A 21,481-nucleotide genomic window follows, 5' to 3' on the forward strand; every position below is an offset into this window, starting at 1 on the left:
CAGACACAGTATACAACAAAATAAACTTTTGTAATTTTAACAAAAACAAAGATATTAATTACAATATGCACACTTTACACATAGCACAAAAAACCAAGATTTCTGCATTTTTCAACAAGACGAGAACTAAGAAATGCTTAAACTGACTAAAATAACATTAGAAACATTTAACATTGATAAAGTATGTCATTTGACTATATACTTAGTAGGTTTTGTAACCTTTTTAAGATGGACAGGGTTAATAATAGTACTACCAGAAAGATCATTGAAGAAATTACTGAAAATTAGTAACAAAAAACACTTTGAAAGAACAAGTTCCTTTAATTGGAAAGTGGGTAGTTAACAATTTTTAACAATTCTAAAATTTATAGGAAGTTTGTAGTACTGGTGTTTCAATTTGTAAACTATATGATGGTATTATTTTACAACAGCCAACTCACAATTATCCATGATAATAACCAGGAAGAAGATCTTGGATAATCCAAAATTATAGCAAAATTGCGGTAAAGCTAAAAATAATATTTAATAAAGTAATATTTGTTAAAATGACCTGATGTCTCTTCTGCAGTACATTATTTACATGTATTATTATAATAAGATACACTATGCTATTTTAAAATGTTCCGGTCCATCCAAGCACCTTCCCGATTGTAATAATGAAGTGGTAAATTTTTAACTTCAATGTTTTTTAATGATCATGGTTTCTTAGCCTTACTAATGATCACTGATTTCATTTAATGTTCACCGGAAGCAGTCGAACAGCAAATGATAGGTAATCTCTCTTTGTTTACCCACCGGATTGATCTAGTGGTGAACGCATCTTCACAAATCAGCTGATTTTGAAGTCAAGAGTTCCAATGTTCAAATCCTAGTAAAGGCAGTTACTTTTATACAGATTTGAATACTAAATCGTGGATACCGGTGTTCTTTGGTGGTTGGGTTTCAATTAACCACACATTTTAGGAATGGTCGACCTGAGACTGTAGAAGACTACAATTCATTTGCTCTCATATGTATCATCCTCATTCATCCTCTGAAGTAATACCTGAAGGTGATTTCCAGAGGCTAAACAGGGCGAAAAATCTCTCTGTTTACTTTGTGACCTGGTGCATGTCGTTCTCTTTCAAAGGCTAATGTTCGCATAGGTAAGCACTTCCAGTTAAGCCAACTCTCTTCTACTTTATAAATATGATCGTAACTTAAATTTTCTTTTGCAATAAATTCATTGAATTTGTTTATAAATCATCAGCTGCTTCTTCATTATGACATAAGTTTTCCCCTTGGATGGCGATTTTGCAGATGCCGTGGCAGTGCTTAAACCTATTTAACCACAGAGAAAACACTTTAAAATCTGTCTGAAACAAGTTTATTAAAAAAAAAAAATTATCCTTAATTGCGTAAATGGACCCAGATACCATATTACTTTGGGCTCATTGTTGCATGAACCACTCTACCATGACATTGTAAGAAGACTGTCATGTTTTTGCATTGCTTCATTCCTCTGGAAACAGAAGCTAATGATAAACCAATCACTTTTTTGTTATTTTTACGAATCTTATCTCCAATATTATATTCTTTATGCGCATACTAATCATGAAATTTATTTTTAAAAAACAATAAAAAATATGAGGAGTTAAACTTACAGATTATTTGAAAGTGTCATGTAAATAAAATCAAAGATATTCACACATGGAATAGAGCTCTGTAACTTATGAATGTGTAGCAATCAATTATACTGACTCAGTAATGTAATGTATTATACTGACTCATAATTAGTTGCATCAAAAGACTGATGCATCAACAGAGGTATTCAGCATTTTTGATGATTTAATTGTTTAGGTATGGATGGGTGATCACATACATTGCTTATAGATTAATATAAGGATTCGTATATTATTTACTACACATATTACTATACAGTATTATCACATTCAAAACAAACACACATTCAAGTAGCAAATAAGTGAAGGAGTAAAACCTATCACAGAACAATGAAACTAATATTATCATCTTTATTCGTTTTTAAAACTTTATTTTTTTCCAGAGTGGCATCAAGGTTAAACCGCTTATGGATAATTGGAAGTTGGCTGTATTTAAATTACATTTTGTAAATTTGTACAGATTTTCTTTATATTTCTGTGCTTTATTTGTACATACCTTGTATATGAATATCTTAATGTAATATTTTTTTTTTGTTAAGTACACTGAACTGCTATTATGTGAGATTTCTAACCTCAAATATTACAATTCTGTATGTAATATATATATATATATATATATGTATATATATATGTATATATATGTACATATATATATGTACCCTAAGCATGCTTACAGAAAATGATATTTGAACAAATATATTTAATTATTAACAATGAAAGGTTACAAGCTTTAAAGAAGGTTTTGACTTCCTTACGTAAAAGTATACTTGATGTAGCTAGCAGTTTCACTTTGAGAAGTGAAATATTGTTCCTCTGAAAATTAGAGTTTCATTGGAAGAAAATAAATAACAGTTGAGTTTAATTAAGTGAAATGATATTGCAATTTGGCAGTAAAATTTGAATTGCATTATAGTAAAGATGTATTTATAGTCAATATTTAAAATAAATAAATACATATATATATGTGTGTGTAAGTGTGTATATATATATATATATATATATTCTCAAACATGGTTACTGCTGATGTATTAATAAATTATTAAAAAAATGAAAATCTGTCTTAATTATTTCTATCGATGTGTTTCTCTAGATCTTTCAGTCTTTAAACCACCATCAGGAGAATAAAATAAAGTTAAAAAATTAAAATGATTAAGCAGTCATGACTGTTTGATTCAGTATACTGAATTGAAATGTAAAGTGTAATCTGGTGGAAAAAAAAGGAAGTTAACGAGAACCATGTTGTAAGAATGATATTATATTTATTTAAATTATCTTTTTATATCTATATTCAGGGCATGTTTAAAAAATCTCTGCTCATTAATTAGCTTTTTATATTATTGTAAATGTTATATTTTTCTAAATTATAAGTGTCTAAAATAATCTATAATTGGAATGCAACCATTGGAAAGGGCAAGGAAGGAAATATAGTAGGTGAATACGGGCTGGGCAAAAGGAATGAAAGAGGGAACAGACTTTTAGAGTTTTGCACAAAGTATAATTTAGTTATTGCCAACACCCAATTTAAAAATCATAATAGAAGAATATACACTTGGAAAAATCCAGGCGATACTGCAAGGTATCAGATAGATTATATCATGGTTAAGCAAAGATTAAGGAATCAACTCGTTGACTGCAAACCTTACCCTGGAGCAGACATTGATAGCGACCATAATTTGGTGATAGTGAAATTTAAATTGGGATTTAAAAACCTGAAGAAAAGGTGTCAGATGAATCGGTGGAATTTAGAGAAGCTTGAGGAAGAGGAGGTAAAGAAGATTTTTGAGGAGGACATCGCAAGAGGTCTGAGTAAAAAAGATAAGGTAGAAAATGTAGAAGAAAATGGGAGAATGTTAAAAAGGAAATTATTAAATCAGCAGAAGCGAACTTAGGCGGAACAAAGAGAACTGGTAGAAAACCTTGGGTTTCAGACGATATATTGCAGCTGATGGATGAACGTAGAAAATATAAGAATGCTAGTGATGAAGAAAGTAAAAGGAACTACCGACAGTTAAGAAATGCTATAAACAGGAAGTGCAAACTAGCGAAAGAAGAGTGGATTAAAGAAAAGTGTTCAGAAGTGGAAAGTGAAATGAACATTGGTAAAATAGACGGAGCATACAGGAAAGTTAAGGAAAATTTTGGGGTACATAAATTAAAATCGAATAATGTGTTAAACAAAGATGGTACACCAATATGTAATACGAAAGGTAAAGTCGATAGATGGGTGGAATATATTGAAGAGTTATACGGAGGAAATGAATTAGAAAATGGTGTTATAGAGGAAGAAGAGGAAGTTGAGGAGGATGAGATGGGAGAAACAATACTGAGATCTGAATTTAAGAGAGCATTAAAAGATTTAAATGGCAGAAAGGCTCCTGGAATAGACGGAATACCTGTAGAATTACTGCTCAGTGCAGGTGAGGAAGCGATTGATAGATTATACATGCTGGTGTGTAATATTTATGAAAAAAGGGGAAGTTCCGTCGGACTTCAAAAGTCATGATACCAAAGAAAGCAGGGGCAGATAAATGTGAAGAATACAGAACAATTAGTTTAACTAGTCATGCACCAAAAATCTTAACTAAAATTCTATACAGAAGAATTGAGAGGAGAGTGGAAGAAGTGTTAGGAGAAGACCAATTTGGTTTCAGGAAAAGTATAGGGACAAGGGAAGCAATTTTAGGCCTCAGATTAATAGTAGAAGGAAGATTAAAGAAAAACAAACCAACATACTTGGCGTTTATAGACCTAGAAAAGACATTCGATAATGTAGACTGGAATAAAATGTTCAGCATTTTAAAAAAATTAGGGTTCAAATACAGAGATAGAAGAACAATTGCTAACATGTACAGGAACCAAACAGCAACAGTAATAATTGAAGAACATAAGAAAGAAGCCGTAATAAGAAAGGGAGTCCGACAAGGATGTTCCCTATCTCCGTTACTTTTTAATCTTTACATGGAACTAGCAGTTAATGATGTTAAAGAACAATTTAGATTCGGAGTAACAGTACAAGGTGAAATGATAAAGATGCTACGATTTGCTGATGATATAGTAATTCTAGCCGAGAGTAAAAAGGATTTAGAAGAAAAAATGAATGGCATAGATGAAGTCCTACGCAAGAACTATCGCATGAAAATAAACAAATACAAAACAAAGGTAATGAGATGTATTAGAAATAACTAAGATGGACCAATGAATGTGATAATAGGAGGAGAAAAGATTATGGAGGTAGAAGAATTTTGTTATTTGGGAAGTAGAATTACTAAAGATGGACGAAGCAGGAGCAATATAAAATGCCGAATAGCACAAGCGAAATGAGCCTTCAGTCAGAAATATAATTTGTTAACCTCAAAAATTTAATTAATAGTCAGGAAAAAATTTTTGATTTGGAGTGTCGCTTTATATGGAAGTGAAGATTGGACAGTCGGAGTATCTGAGAAGAAAAGATTAGAAGCTTTTGAAATGTGGTGCTGTAGGAGATGTTAAAAATTAGATGGGTGGATAAAGTGACAAATGAAGAGGTATTGCAGCAAATAGATGAAGAAAGAAGCATTTGGAAAAATATAGTTAAAAGAAGAGACAGACTTATAGGCTACATGCTAAGGCATCGTGGAATAGTCACCTTAATATTGGAAGGACAGGTAGAAGGAAAAAATTGTGTAGGCAGGCCACGTTTGGAATATCTAAAACAAATTGTTATTAGGGATGTAGGATGTAGGGGGTATACTGAAATGAAACGACTAGCACTAGATAGGGAATCTTGGAGAGCTGCATCAAACCAGTCAAATGACTGAAGACAAAACAAAAAAAATAATCTACTTCAATTCATTTCATCCATGGACCCAAAAGATGGCTGTTTTTAATTTACTTAGTTAAAGTTTCTCTAAACAAAGAAATACGAATAATTAAAAATATTGCTATTACTAATAGTTATAATATTAATACTATAAATAAATTATACAATAGAATAAATAATAAAATTAATACAACTAAAAATATAAAATTATCACCAGATAAAAATGAAAAAAATATATATAAAAAATTAATACACTCCATTTAATCAAAAAATTAAAAGAATTTATAAAAAAAATTAACATAACCCCAACATATATTATAAATAATAAATTAATTAAACATATTAATAATAATTAAAAGATATTATATAATAATGATGCTAATTTTGATAAACAAGGTGTATATAGTTTGGTGTGTGAACATTATGACGTGATATATATCGGTATGACAAATCGTAAATTCTCTATATGTGCAAATGAACACATGGATAGTATTAAAAACAATAAACCAAAAAATTCTAATTTTGCTAAATGTATATTAGATTATGGTCTATACATACAATCCAAACACATTTATGAAAATTTTAGACACTTCTTATAATTATTATAATACATCTAATTTAGAAAAATATCACATTTACAATAATATAAAAAGCTAATTAATGAGCAGAGATTTTTTAAATATGAATTATTGTTTAAACATTCCCTAAATATAGATATAAATAGATAATAATTTAAATAAATAAAATATCATTCTTACAACATGGTTCCCATTAATTTCATTTTATTCCACCAGATTACACTTTACATTTCAATTCAGTATACTGATAACTAGCAGTCATGACTGCTTAATCACTTTAATTTTTTAACTTTCTCTTATAATATTATTTTATTCTCCTGATGGTGGTCTAAAGACTGAAAGATCTAGGGAAACAGATCTAATTTGCTGGTAAGATAGATTTTCACTTTTTTAATAATTTTTAATTGTGTGTGTGTGTGTGTGTGTGTGTGTGTGTATGTGGGGGGGATTGTTTGTGTGAGAGATTTATTCTACTCAGAATGTATATATATAATTATTAAATTATAATGTTTATTGAATTCGCCAAGGTTTGTTGTTGCTGATTTTATTTATTAATTTCACTAAATTTACTCATGTCAGATATTTCACTAAATAGTGACATTTATTGGTGTTACGAAAATAATCTGAAGATCATACTTTTTCACTACGAACCATTTTAGCAACTTGATATCTACTTACCAGTATGTCAGCTACTTAACTATACAGGTATAGAGTATTCAACCAAGAGTATTCCAAAGTAAATCCTGATGTTCGAAGTATGCTTGCAGCCGCTCCCCAGGTGCTTCCAGCCAGCTTATAAATTATGTTACCTCAAATTCTCAATATTGCAGCAGTATTCATAATATAGCCAGCCTCTGCGGCGCAAGTGGTAGTACCTCAGCCTTTCATCTCAAGGTCCTGGGTTCAAATCCTGGTCAGGCATGACATTTTCACACACTAAAAAATTGTCAACTCATCTCATTCTCTGAAGCAATACCTAACGGTGGTCCCAGTGGCTAAAAAAAGAAAAAATATATATATTTTTTAACATATTATTATGTATATATATATATATATATATATATATATATATATATATACACACACACATATAATAATATGTTGTTGGTAAGTCAGCGTTCTATCAAGCATCACGCTGAAATACTTCGGAGTTGGATTTTGCCATAGTTCTTTCATCACAAATGAGACCTTTAGCGACTTCCTGGCATCTCAGTTGTTTTAAGTGGAAGCAGCTTATCTCTTTAATCAGGTTAGGTTTCAGTCCCCAATTATTTAAGTACATACTAAGCAATCTTAAATCATCCTCAGTCACTATTTCACACTCCCTGAATGTTTTACATTGCGCAGTGAAAGCAATTTCATTTGCATATGTGAATTTCGTAGATTTAGTAAGTGGGGTAGGTCATTTATGTATAGATTGAATAATAAAGGTGCAAGAGCAGATTCCTGAGGCAGGCCTCAGTATTATTTTATATTCTTGGCCTACTGTGACCCTCACCAGGATTTACTGTGGTCTGTCTACTGGTGCTAGCAATGGTGAAAAGAAAATGAGATCACCTTGTTATTTAACAAAATTCATTAAGAATTTTTTGATCAGTTAACATGGGATCATGACTGGGGAAGCATGACTGGCATGAGTGACATACACTCTGGATGTGGCAGTAATAGAAAAACATGGACTTGCCCTCTTCAAGTTGGAAGAATGCAAAGAGTTATAAATCTCAGCTTTTTGTGGTGAAGTTAGAAATCTCAGATTATAGTACATAAATGCTTATACATTGTCTGAACACAGATAAGATTATTGTGTATATATATTTATAAATACTGTATGTAATATATTTCCATTACTAATTAGATAGATGAAGAAATCTTCATTTATGTGATTACATTTGCTTATAACTTCAAATTCTATTTTATTCATATATCGTCTGTCTTTGAAGTACATGGTGTGGGATTACTATAAATAACATTATTTTCATCATGCTAACACGTGATTTGCTTTTTGACTTCCTATCCATATTTTTTTTTGGGCTTTTTGAAGATCATCAAAAGAAGATTTTCTTTCTTATAATCAAGGATTTTACATCTAAGGTAACTAACACTTTTCTTCCATCATTGTAAAATAATCCGTATTTTAATTACTTTTTTACATTAACATTTCTCCATAGTAAATTTAAAAAAAGTAATAAATGATCGTACATATATGCACTCACATTTATCCTGTACTTTTATCCATATTTATATGAAATTTTCATTTTATATGCATTTTATTTTTTCTTTATTTATGTACATTTTACAGATTATTTTTGAAAATTGTGTAGTTATTATTAATCACAAAAACAACTACTATTATATTATTAAATAAAACAGGTAAAATGTATTTTCATTCCACAATATAGTATCAATAATCTGAACATTAATAACCCAAATCATCATCAGAAATCCAATTACGGCAAAATAAAATTGATGTTCATGATATAATGATATCATGAACATGTACTATGAACATATATTTTATATATATATATATCTTGAGAATGGCTTTGTTACTCATTTTAGGTTATTCATAGGTTATTTTAGTCCGCTTCAGTTTTAGCCCTAATATCCAGATATCTAAATACAACCAGCATGGTTATTATTATCCACTAATAATTATTGCCAACAGTATAAAATGAAACTGCAGCCAACATTATTTAAATTTAGTAATCTATAAGAACTAGTTCATTAATTGAGGCAATCAGAAGCCAAAGTGATTAACACCAAATTACCCAGAACTGAGAAAACATGAACTGAAGTTAACTAACTCTGCATAATTACTGACTGCTTTTATTAGTATTATAAGTTAATTAAAGTGTATAATACAAACATTAAAAGGTACTTACATTAAATTTAAACAATGTCATTAGCACTTTATCAAATGAAGAATGTTATGATTAAATGAAAAGGCATAAAGTGTTTCAGTTCCCAACTTTTATTATTTTTACAATACAGTATTATTATTATTATTATTATTATTATTATTATTTTTAATAAAAATATATTTATAAAATGAATGTTAAGAACTTATTTTTGTTTCTTACAATTTTCTTTTACAAATTTTTTTATACCATATCATTCTACAGAATTATCATCAAGATCGAGTTTACAAGTTGTATGAGCTGTAACCAAATTTTTGTAATACCCGTGGTGTACAGATGTTATGTACTACAGCAATAACATCATATCTTTTTTTTTTTGCGTTGTAATAAGTCAAATTTCAGGATATAGTAAATTTTGCTCTACTGAAGCAAGCAATGTTTATGGCCACCCTGTAGTAGATTTCATTATATTAACTTTTTTAAATGGCATTCCATTTAAAACATACCTTAATTAATATTGTCAGAGGTTCACTTTTCAACATTCTTATCCATCTGATTTTGAGCCAGTTTACATTACTGTTGTCAGTAGCTGTCTTGCAATTTACAATAGAACTTTCATGATTCTTAGTGGAAAGAAAATCTTCACTTGCATTTCAGTCAGAATGAAAATAATTTTTTTCCTACTTGTAAGTTTAGTGTCATACCATTTCTAGGGAGAAAATATATTTTCCTTTTTATGCACAATTCTCGATGACACCAAAATCCATATCATTCGGTAGTTAATTGTGTCTTGACACAAGGAATTTGAGATCAATACATGCTGCTGTAATCTGAGAACTAGCCAATAACTTTAAAAGAATTGCAAAAGGCAACAATATTTTTTATAAACGTATTAAAAGTATATATTTCTTTAGGCAAGCAGCTGAGGTTGTAAATGTGTAGATTACACGTATAATATGCTGCATATGTGACCAATTTTGGAAACAGTAATGCTTTTGAAAATCAAATATAAACGCATAATAATTTTTACTACACCTTTCTTTATCAAGTTTTATTTAATTTCGAGCAATTTCTGCTCCAATAAGATGAATTTGTTTTTCTTTCTCTACTATTTTCTTTTCTTCTTCATTTTGAGATGCCTCAAGTATCCTATGATAACCATCACAAACCTGGCATTTATCCTTGGCAGGAAGCTTAAAATGGAGATTAAATTTTGAAGAAAACACATGGTAATACATTTTTTGCTTTACTGGATTCACATTTTTAGCTTTAAATTTTTCAATGTATAAATCGTACATCTTTTTTATCATTAGGTCTGAATTTAAATGTCTGCGGTTTAGATTATGAGCCCTTGTATAGCGACTGGCAAATGCAGGAAATGATTTTATATGCTCAACCACACCAAGGGAATATATCTATTTTGTTTCTATGCTCATGCTTCCCCCTATTATCAACAACACTGGAAACATTAGATTTTGAACAGATATTGTAAACTCTACCATCACTAACTTGGAATGTTTCTCTGAAGTATTTCTTACATACATCTGTAGTATCACCAGCTGCTACATGTTTAAACAATTTTAATTGAGCCTCTTTAGGAAACTTGATTCCTGATGATGGCCGTCACCAGGAGATGTTTTTACATTGACATGACCCTCGCAAAAATATATTCAGTTTAATAAGTTCTGAAAGCTTGTAAAATGAAATATAGGCCATTTTTCTCTGTTCACATGACATTTTTAAATTACATCCTTTTTTACAGTTGCATGGATTGTTTTTGAAAAATTTACTTCTATGAATTCTTCCAGAACGATTTTATAAGGTGCACCACTCACTGTGTTGTTGCTTTCCCTTTTTCCTCTTCCTATTTTCAGGATTTCTGGGCTGTTTTCTCCCTGTATTGGATTGCTGTTCACCATAGACTGGCGAGTATTATCTTCATTAAACACATTAAAACCACCAACATCATTCTGATATTCAGCATTACTGCCTGAACAGTCGTTACTAGCACTACTAACTACACCATGTAAGTCAGATAACTCTGCTGGTGATACTGCAAAGTCTGGTTCTCTATCAGCATCATCACAGAAAGTACTACTTTTGGATTCACTCATTGTTTTTTCTTTAAATTTACTAAGCTATGGAAATGCTAAGTCAGTATTAACCTAATAACCAAAATGACTTACCAAATTATCACTACTACCTTACTAAAACCATTCACTTAAAAAGAAACGGACCTAAGTAATAAATAATAAGTAATAAACCACTATTAACACAATATTGTATCAGTCACTTTGAGGTTAGTTTGGAGTTAACCAGATTGACAAATGAAAATTTTTGTAATATGTTCAGATGACAGAAAGTGCTGCACTCTGTGACCAAACAACTCGAGTAAGGAATTAAACAGTATAGCCACTGAATAGAAAGCTGTTTCTGCATTAATAAGCTTTCACTTTTGTAGAAATATTGAAATTGGAATTAGCCACTTTGGCTTCTGAGTGCCGAAAATACAACTCAAGCTATTATTTTTATTCCTACTTCACTACATTCAACTTCATCAAACATAAATCGTTGCCTTGTCAAGATCTACTAATTCATTTGGCTAATGTTTATTTCTTCATAATGCACAATAAAATTAATATTAGAGCTAAAATTCCTGCTGCTACATTCTGATTGTCAGTTAAAAGGGAAGCAAACTTATTCTAGCATATTAATACTTGAATGGGATTATGATTCCTAATTATTTATTTAATTATTACTACAGCTATTTTTATATTCCTATTTTCTTTTACTGGTGTTAGCAGTGGTGAGAAAAAAATGAGATTACAGGTTATTTTTCAAATGCATGTTACTAATAACAGGAATTAATCTCAAAAACTAGATACGAATGGGCAGATGGCTTTTTGAATTTGAAGATGGACTTTTTTCTTGTTATTTAACATTGCTACAATATGACTACACATGGTCTTCTATTTCCATCCTCTTCATTAGCTACTGTATGTAATTATTTTCAGTATTTATATTCTCACATTTGTCACAATATTTTTTTATTTTATCATGTTTATATTTCATTATTAGTGATGAAGCTTTGAGTGCCTCTGAGAAGAACAATCTTTTGTAATACTATATTAGAAGGATATCTGCAATAAGCCGTAAATTGGAGATCTCAGAAGGCAACAACAGCCTCAGTATTACTAAAAGTAGTAGTTCAAAGCCATTTGCCATTTGTGACTAGTTACTAATTCATAAGTTATGTAATATTCCATGATTGAAAACTATGTAAAAATATAACTGTTTTAATTGCAGGAAAATTGAAATTCTTAATTCTTCTATAAACATGATGTATATATTTTGTATCACATTTTAGTACATTTACAGATCTCTCACTTTTTTCCTAAAATAATGGTTTTTTGTGGAATATTTTAAATACATATCTTGATTATAAAGTAAATTCCATTAAGCCAAGATATTTTCTTACTCGCTTCAATTAAAATAATTTCTTTCATAATCCCTTTAGATTTGGGCATTGTGTTCAGATTGTTGACTAGTGTGATCACGCTATGAAAAACAAAAAAAAAATTGTTTAGTTTTTCTAGGTTTAACATTTAAACCTAATTTTTTATATTGTTAGAAGTTAGTTTTTGCAGATTGAAATATTTTTTACTATCATTTTTTATTTATTTCTAATGAGTTTTACTTTCTTTTTTTTTTGCTTGATTTTATAGCTGTATTATCATTTAATTTTTGATTTTTAGTTTGTAGTTTAGTGTTGATGTTGTAGTATGTGTTTTGTAACCTTTTTAATTAGATGTATGTTAGTGAATCAGAGGTGTAAAGTAAAGATTTAAATAGTGTTAAAAAAATTTCCATTATTGTTACTAATAGGGATTACGTTTTGTTTCGTTTCATCATACTTATTACTAACCATACTCATTACTAATTACATAATAAATTGATTAGCAAACCTTACTAATTATTTTTTTGTTTTTTTTATTTGAATCATTGGAAGATTTGTTTACTTTTTCTTTTTTATATTTAATCAATTTTGATTTTATATAGTTATTTATATATATATATATATATATATATATATATATATATATATATACAGTTTTAAAATTGTATGTATATATATATATATATATATATATATATATATATATATATATATATATATATGTAAATTATTTTTTTTAATCTTATTGTTAATGCATTTTAAATAGAATTATATTTTTTATGCACCAGTAGCACTTGATTCATTTTAACAAACAATCTTGCACCGAATTCTCAGCACATTGCTTTTATGGTATCTGAAAAAAGCACATTGCTTTTAAATATAATGTACAGCAAATTTAAATTGCGATCTATGTATCAAGTGTATCTATCTATATTTCATACTTCAATTGCAGTTCTTAAATAGGCACTTTACTTTAGCTTTGAGACTGCATAAAAAATAATTTAAATTTGAATACATATTTTTAATAAGCATACTTCACTTTAAAAAAGAAAAATGTTAATATATTTTATTTTATTTATATTTATAATATCCTAAGTAAATTTTTCCCTTTTACAGGATTATTGGTTTGTATACAACCTTTGTTATTGTTGTACATTCCTTTATAAGAGGCTTTTTCACTGGTATTTCCTTCAAAATTATGTTTGATGATATGCCCAATGTTGATAGAGTTTTGCAGGTAATGTATATATCTATTTTTTCTTTTTAGTTACATTATTATTAAGTTTACTTAAACTAAATGCTTTTTTATGTTGATTTTAATTGCATTAGTTCAGGATACACACACACACACACATGTATATATATATATATATATATATATATATACTTACATACAATTTTAAAACTGCTTACCAAATTCCAATTTGATTTCCTCAAGCACTTTCGGCTATTCTGTCATCTTCAAGAGGATAATTATGACTAATATATATATATAAAACTATAATCTTACATAATTAAATTATATGTATATAAAAATTGATCGTCATTTTGTTAAAATTTGTCAAAAGTTAGTTTTAAGTATACGTGACTACGTACGTATTGTAATAGTTTCTCAATTGTTATCTTGTTAGTTTTTGTTTCTGGCTTTATTTTATCTAAATAAAATAAAGGTGTTACGATTTGCTGATAATATCATTCTTTTAGCAAAAACAAAAAATGAGTTTGAAGAGTGGTATAGATTTTTGTTAGGAGAGAGATTTAATAAAATTTAAGAAAATATTTTTTTGAAAATAAATACAACAGAAAGGAGGAATGAGAAATCAAATATTAAAATAGGAGAATACAATATACCGGATGTTAATCAATTTTTCTATTTAGGGAGTAAAATTGCAAAAGATGGGTGAAATAAGATAGACATCAAAAACAAATTGGTACAAGCAGTAGAGCTTAGATACAGAAAAGAAGTCTACTACTGTAAATATAGGTCTAAGAATTATAAAGAAATTCTTGAAAATTTTTTCTTATGACTTAAAAAAAATCAAAAATAGTGTTAAGCTCTGAATTCCATCTTCATTTTCTTTTTCATCTACAATATACTTTTTATGTCATGATTGTATTCATGTGAGTAATAATCAGTAGATGATCTTTGAATTATACAGAGTGTTCCAATAAAATATATATACACTTTGAATAATTATTAAAAAACAGAAAATTTCATAACTCGCATTAATTAATACAAATATATAAGCTTGTCAGTTATCAGAGATGTTTGAATTTTTGGCCATTATTGTCCAGGCACTGCTGATAACTCCAACGGATGGGATTGAAAACTTTGCTAAGTACATCAATTGATATTTGGATGCATTCTCTTTCAGTGCTGCTCTCAACTCATTGATTGTAGCTGGTCTTGTGCTATAAACATTATGTTTGAAGTGTCCTACAAAAACAAATCAATCGGATGAGACCTGGTGAATATGGAGGAACTCTTCAACCTAATCATTTGTTCATCAGAATTCCATCAATACAGCTCTCACTTCGCAATGGTAATATGGAGGTTTAGAGGTGCTCCATCCTGCAGGAAGTACCGTTCTTCATTACCAAACAACTCTTGAGTGCATGGTGTAATGGGTTCCTGTAGCAAATTCTGGTAAACACACCAATATTCTCAAAGAAAAAGAAATGTCCACCCAATCCAAATGCTAACAAACCATACTGCAACAATACCTAGTAAGTTAATATAGTGTTCCACTGTCAAACGAGGATTATAAGTTGTCCAGTAATTGTAATTATGATGATTAATTATTTAATTTAAATTTAGCTTTGTCACTCAAAACAAACTTGTTTGGGGAAATTGATTGTCCTCTCCATATTTTGCATGTTAACACTCACAAAATTGAAATCTCCAGTCAGGATTGTCTTCATTGTGACCGTAAACCAATGGGGGAATAAAACTTTTTCATTTGGGACATATCAAAATGTGATGGATGTTTCATTTGAAAGTCCTATCTCGTGAGTTACATACCGAACAGATTTTCTAGAAGATCACTTGTATGTTTCTATGATCGCTGTTTTCTTGTGGGGTTGATGATTGTCCATGGTCTTCTGGAATGCTTCTTGTGAACATCATGAATGGTTGTTTCTGCTTCAAGGTTATCCCAGATACAAGCAGTGGCAAGTCTCATTGGTGCATCTCATTAAAACTGTCATCTAAATTCTCCTTGTACTGCATCTATGTTCTCTGTGTCTTCCAGTAAGACTTATGGATAAATTACCTTTCCTAAAAACTTAGTCTTGATTCAGCAATTATTTTAATCATTATTCCAAAAAAAAGAAAAGCATTTGGTGGTTATTAGCTGCTAAAGAGAGTATACATATTTTTGGGATCCCCAGTACATTGTGAGTTGAAGTTATTCTGAGATATTGTTTTCTCCATAACATTGGTATCAGCCTTATTCTTTTGACTGTTGAAGTAATTCACCACACAAGCTTTCAAAGAATCTTGTGCATGGAATTTGTAAGGTTATTTGAAATTTCAGGAATTTACAAATAAGTATAAATGTAACTTAGTTACATTTCTCATCCTAGACATATTTTTAATTGATGGAACTATGATTCTATATTGATTGAAATATTGTTTCCTGGCTTATTCCACATGACCATCTGATCTTTCTTAGCAGCTAAAGTAAAGCTAGACTTTTCATCTTTCACTGTTTTAAAATTACATTTAGTAGTTATAGTTTTTCTTTTTTCTTCCTTTCTCTTTTCCTTACTGCTACTTACAGCAAAATGGAAATTTTAAATAAAATATTTATTACTAACATTATCATTGCAACAAAAATTATGTACATTTTATAAAATCATTTCGTTCTTTGTATACCAATTCTCTTGTATAGTGTATGTGGATAACCTAATACAAAAAAAAATACTGTAGAGCAACATATCAGCCACCAACTTCTAATTAAGTTTTAGTTTTTCCAGAAAAAAAAATTTATACCACATTAACTATCTTTTATACACTTGTTTGATTGTATCCTGTAAAAACCGTGTGTTATTTAAAAAGGAGACATAAAAATATGAAAGTTAATTTTCTTTTCATTTCTTTTTGTTTTCCGATTCTTTTTCTGCAATATTTTCATTGAAAAAACAGAAAAGGAATTGGAATTTTTTTAAATATTCTGTATTTTCCTCCCAAAAGTTGAATAAACATTTATATATTCATAAATTATATAATGCCTGTGTAAAACTTGCCTGTTATGCAATGTTAAATATTAATGTTCTCTTAAATATTATTTTCTTAGATTAAAACGATTAACAGATGTCTCTGTATATTACTTATCTTACAAATGTATTATTACATTATACAAATGTCAACTAAATATCTGCATTTATCTTCTTACTTAAGTAACAAATATTCAGTACTTAAAAAATAAATAGCAGAATTACTTGAGCAGTGATCAGTTGATCCTAATTTAATTTTTTTCAGACCTGTAGTTTTACTGATCTAGAAAATAGTATTAGTAGCTGAAATTATAAAATTATATGTTAAATAAATTATATATTACATTCTTTAAAAAATATGCTAACATTTTTAAAATCTGGAAAATCTAAAAGTATTTTGTAACTTAATGAATAATCTGTTTTTGTTTTTCAGTAAAATTAAATTAGTGTAATAATGTTCAAAGCATAACATAAGTTCAAAAATTCAATCACTAAAACCAAAAATTGTTCAGCTTCATTTTTGTACTACCACTATCTACATAATGCAGTTTGTTATTGTCACATTATTATCTTGTAGCCAGGGACCACTGTAATCTTATAATTTGTATTCTTTATCTCCTTTTTTAAATTAATAAACTGTTTCTGTTTTTATTAAGTCTTCTTTTTGCAAGTTTCATTTTGCTGAAAAGAAGACCTATGCTCCATCTGATCTCAGAACCTCTTTCAGTTGAATCACTTATTCACAGTTTATTTCCATTGACTTTCTAAAAAGCATGGTTAAATTCAATTCTACCTCCTTACATTTTATTATCTTTTGTGAAGACTGTTACTGGCCATAGTTATAACAGATACCATAATCTGAAAGATTTTGGTAAAATTTTGATTATTCAGCTTTGAAACATATTTTATGCTTCAGGCTTAATTGCTCTATTATTATAATTCTCCAAATTTGTTTTCTCTAAAAGAAAACAAATGTTTTTTTTTGTACATTCATTCTTTGTAACCAGAAAAAATTGCAAGATTTTAAATTCACACTTATTTAATCATCACTGTACTCAGTTTCCAGATGAAATTGCTTTCTTACTCATGCAAATAAAGAAAAGATTCCTTATACTGTTTTTAAGTGTACACCGGTAATAAACGTAAAAAAATAAACAAGTTCTTGATTAAGTCAAGTTTACTATTTTATTGTTATTATTACTTTAATAATGTTTCTAATGTTGCTTCATTTTTTGTTATATTTTTATGATTTTGACTTTATTTTTGTGTGCATAAAATGATTTAGGTATTTGGTTTCAACAGTGAAATTGCCTTACTGTTTCTAGCTTTGCCTCGATATATATTTGGTACGAGAGAGTGGTGAATTGGATTTAGAAGAAGATCTGTTTGCAAAATTAGTCTTCCTATATCGGTCTCCTGAAACGTTAATTAAATGGACAAGACCACCTGAAGAAGTGCCACCTGAAGAGGAGGGTGAAGTCCCACCTCTTGATGACTAAGAGTTTTATATATATATATATATGTATATTTAATATAAATTTTTGTTCATATTTTTGCATTAATAATAAGTTGAATTCCATTATAAAACTTTTAATTTCTATATTTTATGAACTACTTCTAAAGATAAAATGCACTGAAATTTTAGAAATCAGATTTTTTTTAAAGAATTGTAAAATCTTTTATAGATAATTCTGTTGCCCTTTTTGAATTTTGTGAATATTAGAATTTTTCCCTGTTTTGCCATTCAGTTATCATGTTCAACGGTATTCTATATCTTTTTACAGCATATTTTGATAGAAATTTCTTTTTCTTGTCAAATTTTAGAAGCTGGTCTTTAATTACTTGAGAAAAACAATGTAGAACTTTGTGTAAAATGAATAAAGTCCAGGGTATTTGTTTTTTTAATATTTATTTTATAGATAAAGGGAATGAAAATAGTGACAGTATAAAATAACTAGTTTATTATTGTTTTTCAAAAGATTAATTTTTATGCTTACTACATGATTAGTAATTAGTTGTTTGTCTGTAGTTCCTGAAAGTACATTAGTTTTGTTCCTCGGCTAATGGATCATCCATTATTTGATTTCCTCTGCATTTGGAACAAAGAAACTCTCCTTTTCACTTCATAACTTTTGCTGTAGTGTAGTTCATCAGTTTTGCTTAAGATATTAATCAAAGCTGACAGTAGCATTGACTAGAATCAAACTAGACTTTGCTCTTTCATCTAATTTGTACATACCTACAAATCAATGTGTCAAAGTTTAGAAAACAGTATTATTTGATCACATTTTTCTAATGAGGGCAGATTATTACTATATATTTACAACATCCAATTAGTGATAGTTAAGTTATATTTTATAGTATACTTTTTACATTCAGGAGCTGTATAATCATGGCTTATTGAATTTTAACTTTTTATAATAATTTTAATAGTTATATAATGTTCTGTTGTTAATCATATAGTTGGCTATTTATAATGCATAATTATGAATGTGCTTATGTGCATTTCATAATAGAATGTTAGAATGAATGTAAAATGAAAAAATGAGTTAGTTACGTGATTGTGTATTATTATTGTTAATGTGTAAATGAATCACAAAAATATATGTGCTTGCATTTATTTTTATTTCTACTGGAATAACCAAGATTATGTTATTTAATGTATAATTTATTACTATCAGTATATTTTATATTATTTAGAATAATTTATTATGTAAGAGATATATCTATATTTAATTTTTAGTAATGTAAGTAATACTGAAACATTAATTTTAACTATATTAATTGTTAGAAAATCAGATTTATATCTATTGTTTATTATTGTGATATTTAAATACGTAACATTTACAGAAAATATTTATTTACTTATTAGATATATAATTTACACTAACACAATTAAATTTGTTTATTACATATAAAATAAAAAGGTATTTTTTATTAAGTTTATTTTTTATAGTTAAAGCGATGATGATGATGATAGTAATAATAATAGTAATAGTAATAGGGACTTGTGGGACTTAAAATTAGCTTCTTGGCTACATTTAGTTGTTACTTTATTCCAGTTTTGTTTTCTAGTTAACTGTTCTAAGTATTGTTTCTTTATGTTGATGAAACTGTGATTTCTGTTTGAGAGTTTTCCATCTGGAAAATTTTTGTACTAAGTTATCAAGCAGTATTTTAAACCACTTAATCTATAAAACAATACTTTTAATAAATTCTGATATTGCCTAAATGACATCAAAAAGATTTATTATGATTTATTAATATATTTCTTTATTTTATGTATGTTTTCTAATAATGGCTAATTCTCTAAACTGAACTGCTAAACTGATTATAATGAATTTGATATTTCCCTTCATTATGACCATTCTATTTGTCTAAAATTAAACAAAAATTGGTTTAATAGGTTGTTAACATATTACTTTTCTGTTATATTTAGCATCAAATATCTAGATTTGAATGAAATAATAATATATTTATCAAAAATAAATTAAATTTTTTTTGTAATTTAAACTTGACTATAGATTTTATTTATTATCTTTGTAACATTAATTGATAAAAAAAGATATAATAATCTATTTATTAGAGGGTTTATGGTGTTTTAAATGAAAAAAGATGCTAAGTAAAATTTGTTTAAGTATATAAATTTTATTTTTTTTTACTAAAGTTTTTAATTTGAAATAATTAACAGATTTTTATATATATATATATATATATATATATATATATATATTAACATCCTCTCTTTAAAATAATAAAAAATTGTTCTAAAAGAATTAAGATTTCTGGCTTATTAACTGTTTATATTTATTTTTGTTAACCATCATCTCTATTACTAGAACCCACAAGTATAAATAATTTCCAGTATTGTTCCATTGATTTTACTTTAATGCATTTCAAACAGCCTCATTGTTGTTGTTGTAGTTGGCTATTCATTCATGTGTTCTATCACTTAGCAATAGTTTCAATTCTTTGTATTATTATTATTCTGTTACCTACTGCTTACTTCACTTCAAAGTATAGTTTTTAAGTTACCCTTAAAGATTTTTTTAACTGTTTATTTTTTTTAAGGTAATGGTTTTTTTAATTTTTCACGATATATTAGAAGGGAATTTGAAATCATATATTCTCAACTTTTAATTTTTGTAAAATTAAAGATGAATTTCTGTTAATATTAATAGTGATAATATTTAAAATATTATTTTTAAATTAATTGTTTGTTTCGGTGTATGACATATAATAAAGTTAGTTATTGTGCGTGCTATTTTACATACATATCATAATTAAACTATAACATTTTACACATAGGATTTTACTAGGGTTTTTTCACAAATATCTATGAATTGATGTAGTTACATAATACGCACAAAGTATTCTTCCTTTTTTTTTTAAAAAAAAAACTTTATTTTCATAGATAATGTAACAATGTGAAATATTAGAAATTATAGTTCAGGTATTTGTATAAGTGCTATAATTTTTATTGTTTTGTATATTAATAAGTACGAGAATGTTTATTATCTGTTATTATAGTTCTTTAAATAGATAACAAGAACATGTTTTTTGTATACTCTTAGTACAAAAAGACAGGTTTTTTTTGGTGTCTCTTAATAACTAAACACCAACAACATGCAGTTTCACACCTAAAGACAACTTTACCATTGTTATTTAACTTCAACAATCTATTGAAATGATGTATTTAATAATGTTTAGTAATATAAGTATTTTGAACTTTATTTCACATCCAGAGATGGATTAAGTTTTGAGCTACATTCTTGTAGGCCCTGTCAATCATTTCAATTTTCCTTTAATTTTGTTTCATTATCTATGGAGTCAGATGGCTAAGCAGTTATTCAGCAGCTTTATACTATTCCTAACGATTATTGGTTCAAACCGGTTTAAAATTTGTAAAT

At 28.0% G+C, this 21,481-nt stretch overlaps 1 protein-coding gene across 10 annotated transcripts in view; it reads left to right on the forward strand.

The window, feature by feature from the left end:
* Window positions 1–21,481, forward strand: part of Piezo (piezo type mechanosensitive ion channel component) — a 481,248-nt gene that overhangs the window by 445,909 nt on the left and 13,858 nt on the right. For 4 of the 10 annotated variants that reach the window (XM_075356340.1, XM_075356339.1, XM_075356341.1 and 1 more), the window contains 2 exons: window positions 13,470–13,590; window positions 17,897–20,109. The exons of 1 other annotated variant lie outside the window; for it this stretch is intronic. In XM_075356340.1, the coding sequence (XP_075212455.1) occupies window positions 13,470–13,590; window positions 17,897–18,070 (295 nt within the window). In that variant the 3' untranslated portion in view covers window positions 18,071–20,109. Of the gene's footprint in view, window positions 1–13,469; window positions 13,591–17,896; window positions 20,111–21,481 lie in introns of those variants that run through there. 5 more of the 10 variants (XM_075356333.1, XM_075356336.1, XM_075356338.1 and 2 more) reach the window with 2 other exon arrangements.

The sequence above is a fragment of the Lycorma delicatula genome, chromosome 2 (assembly GCF_047948215.1).
Source record: "Lycorma delicatula isolate Av1 chromosome 2, ASM4794821v1, whole genome shotgun sequence".
In the NCBI taxonomy this organism is placed as follows: domain Eukaryota; kingdom Metazoa; phylum Arthropoda; class Insecta; order Hemiptera; family Fulgoridae; genus Lycorma; species Lycorma delicatula.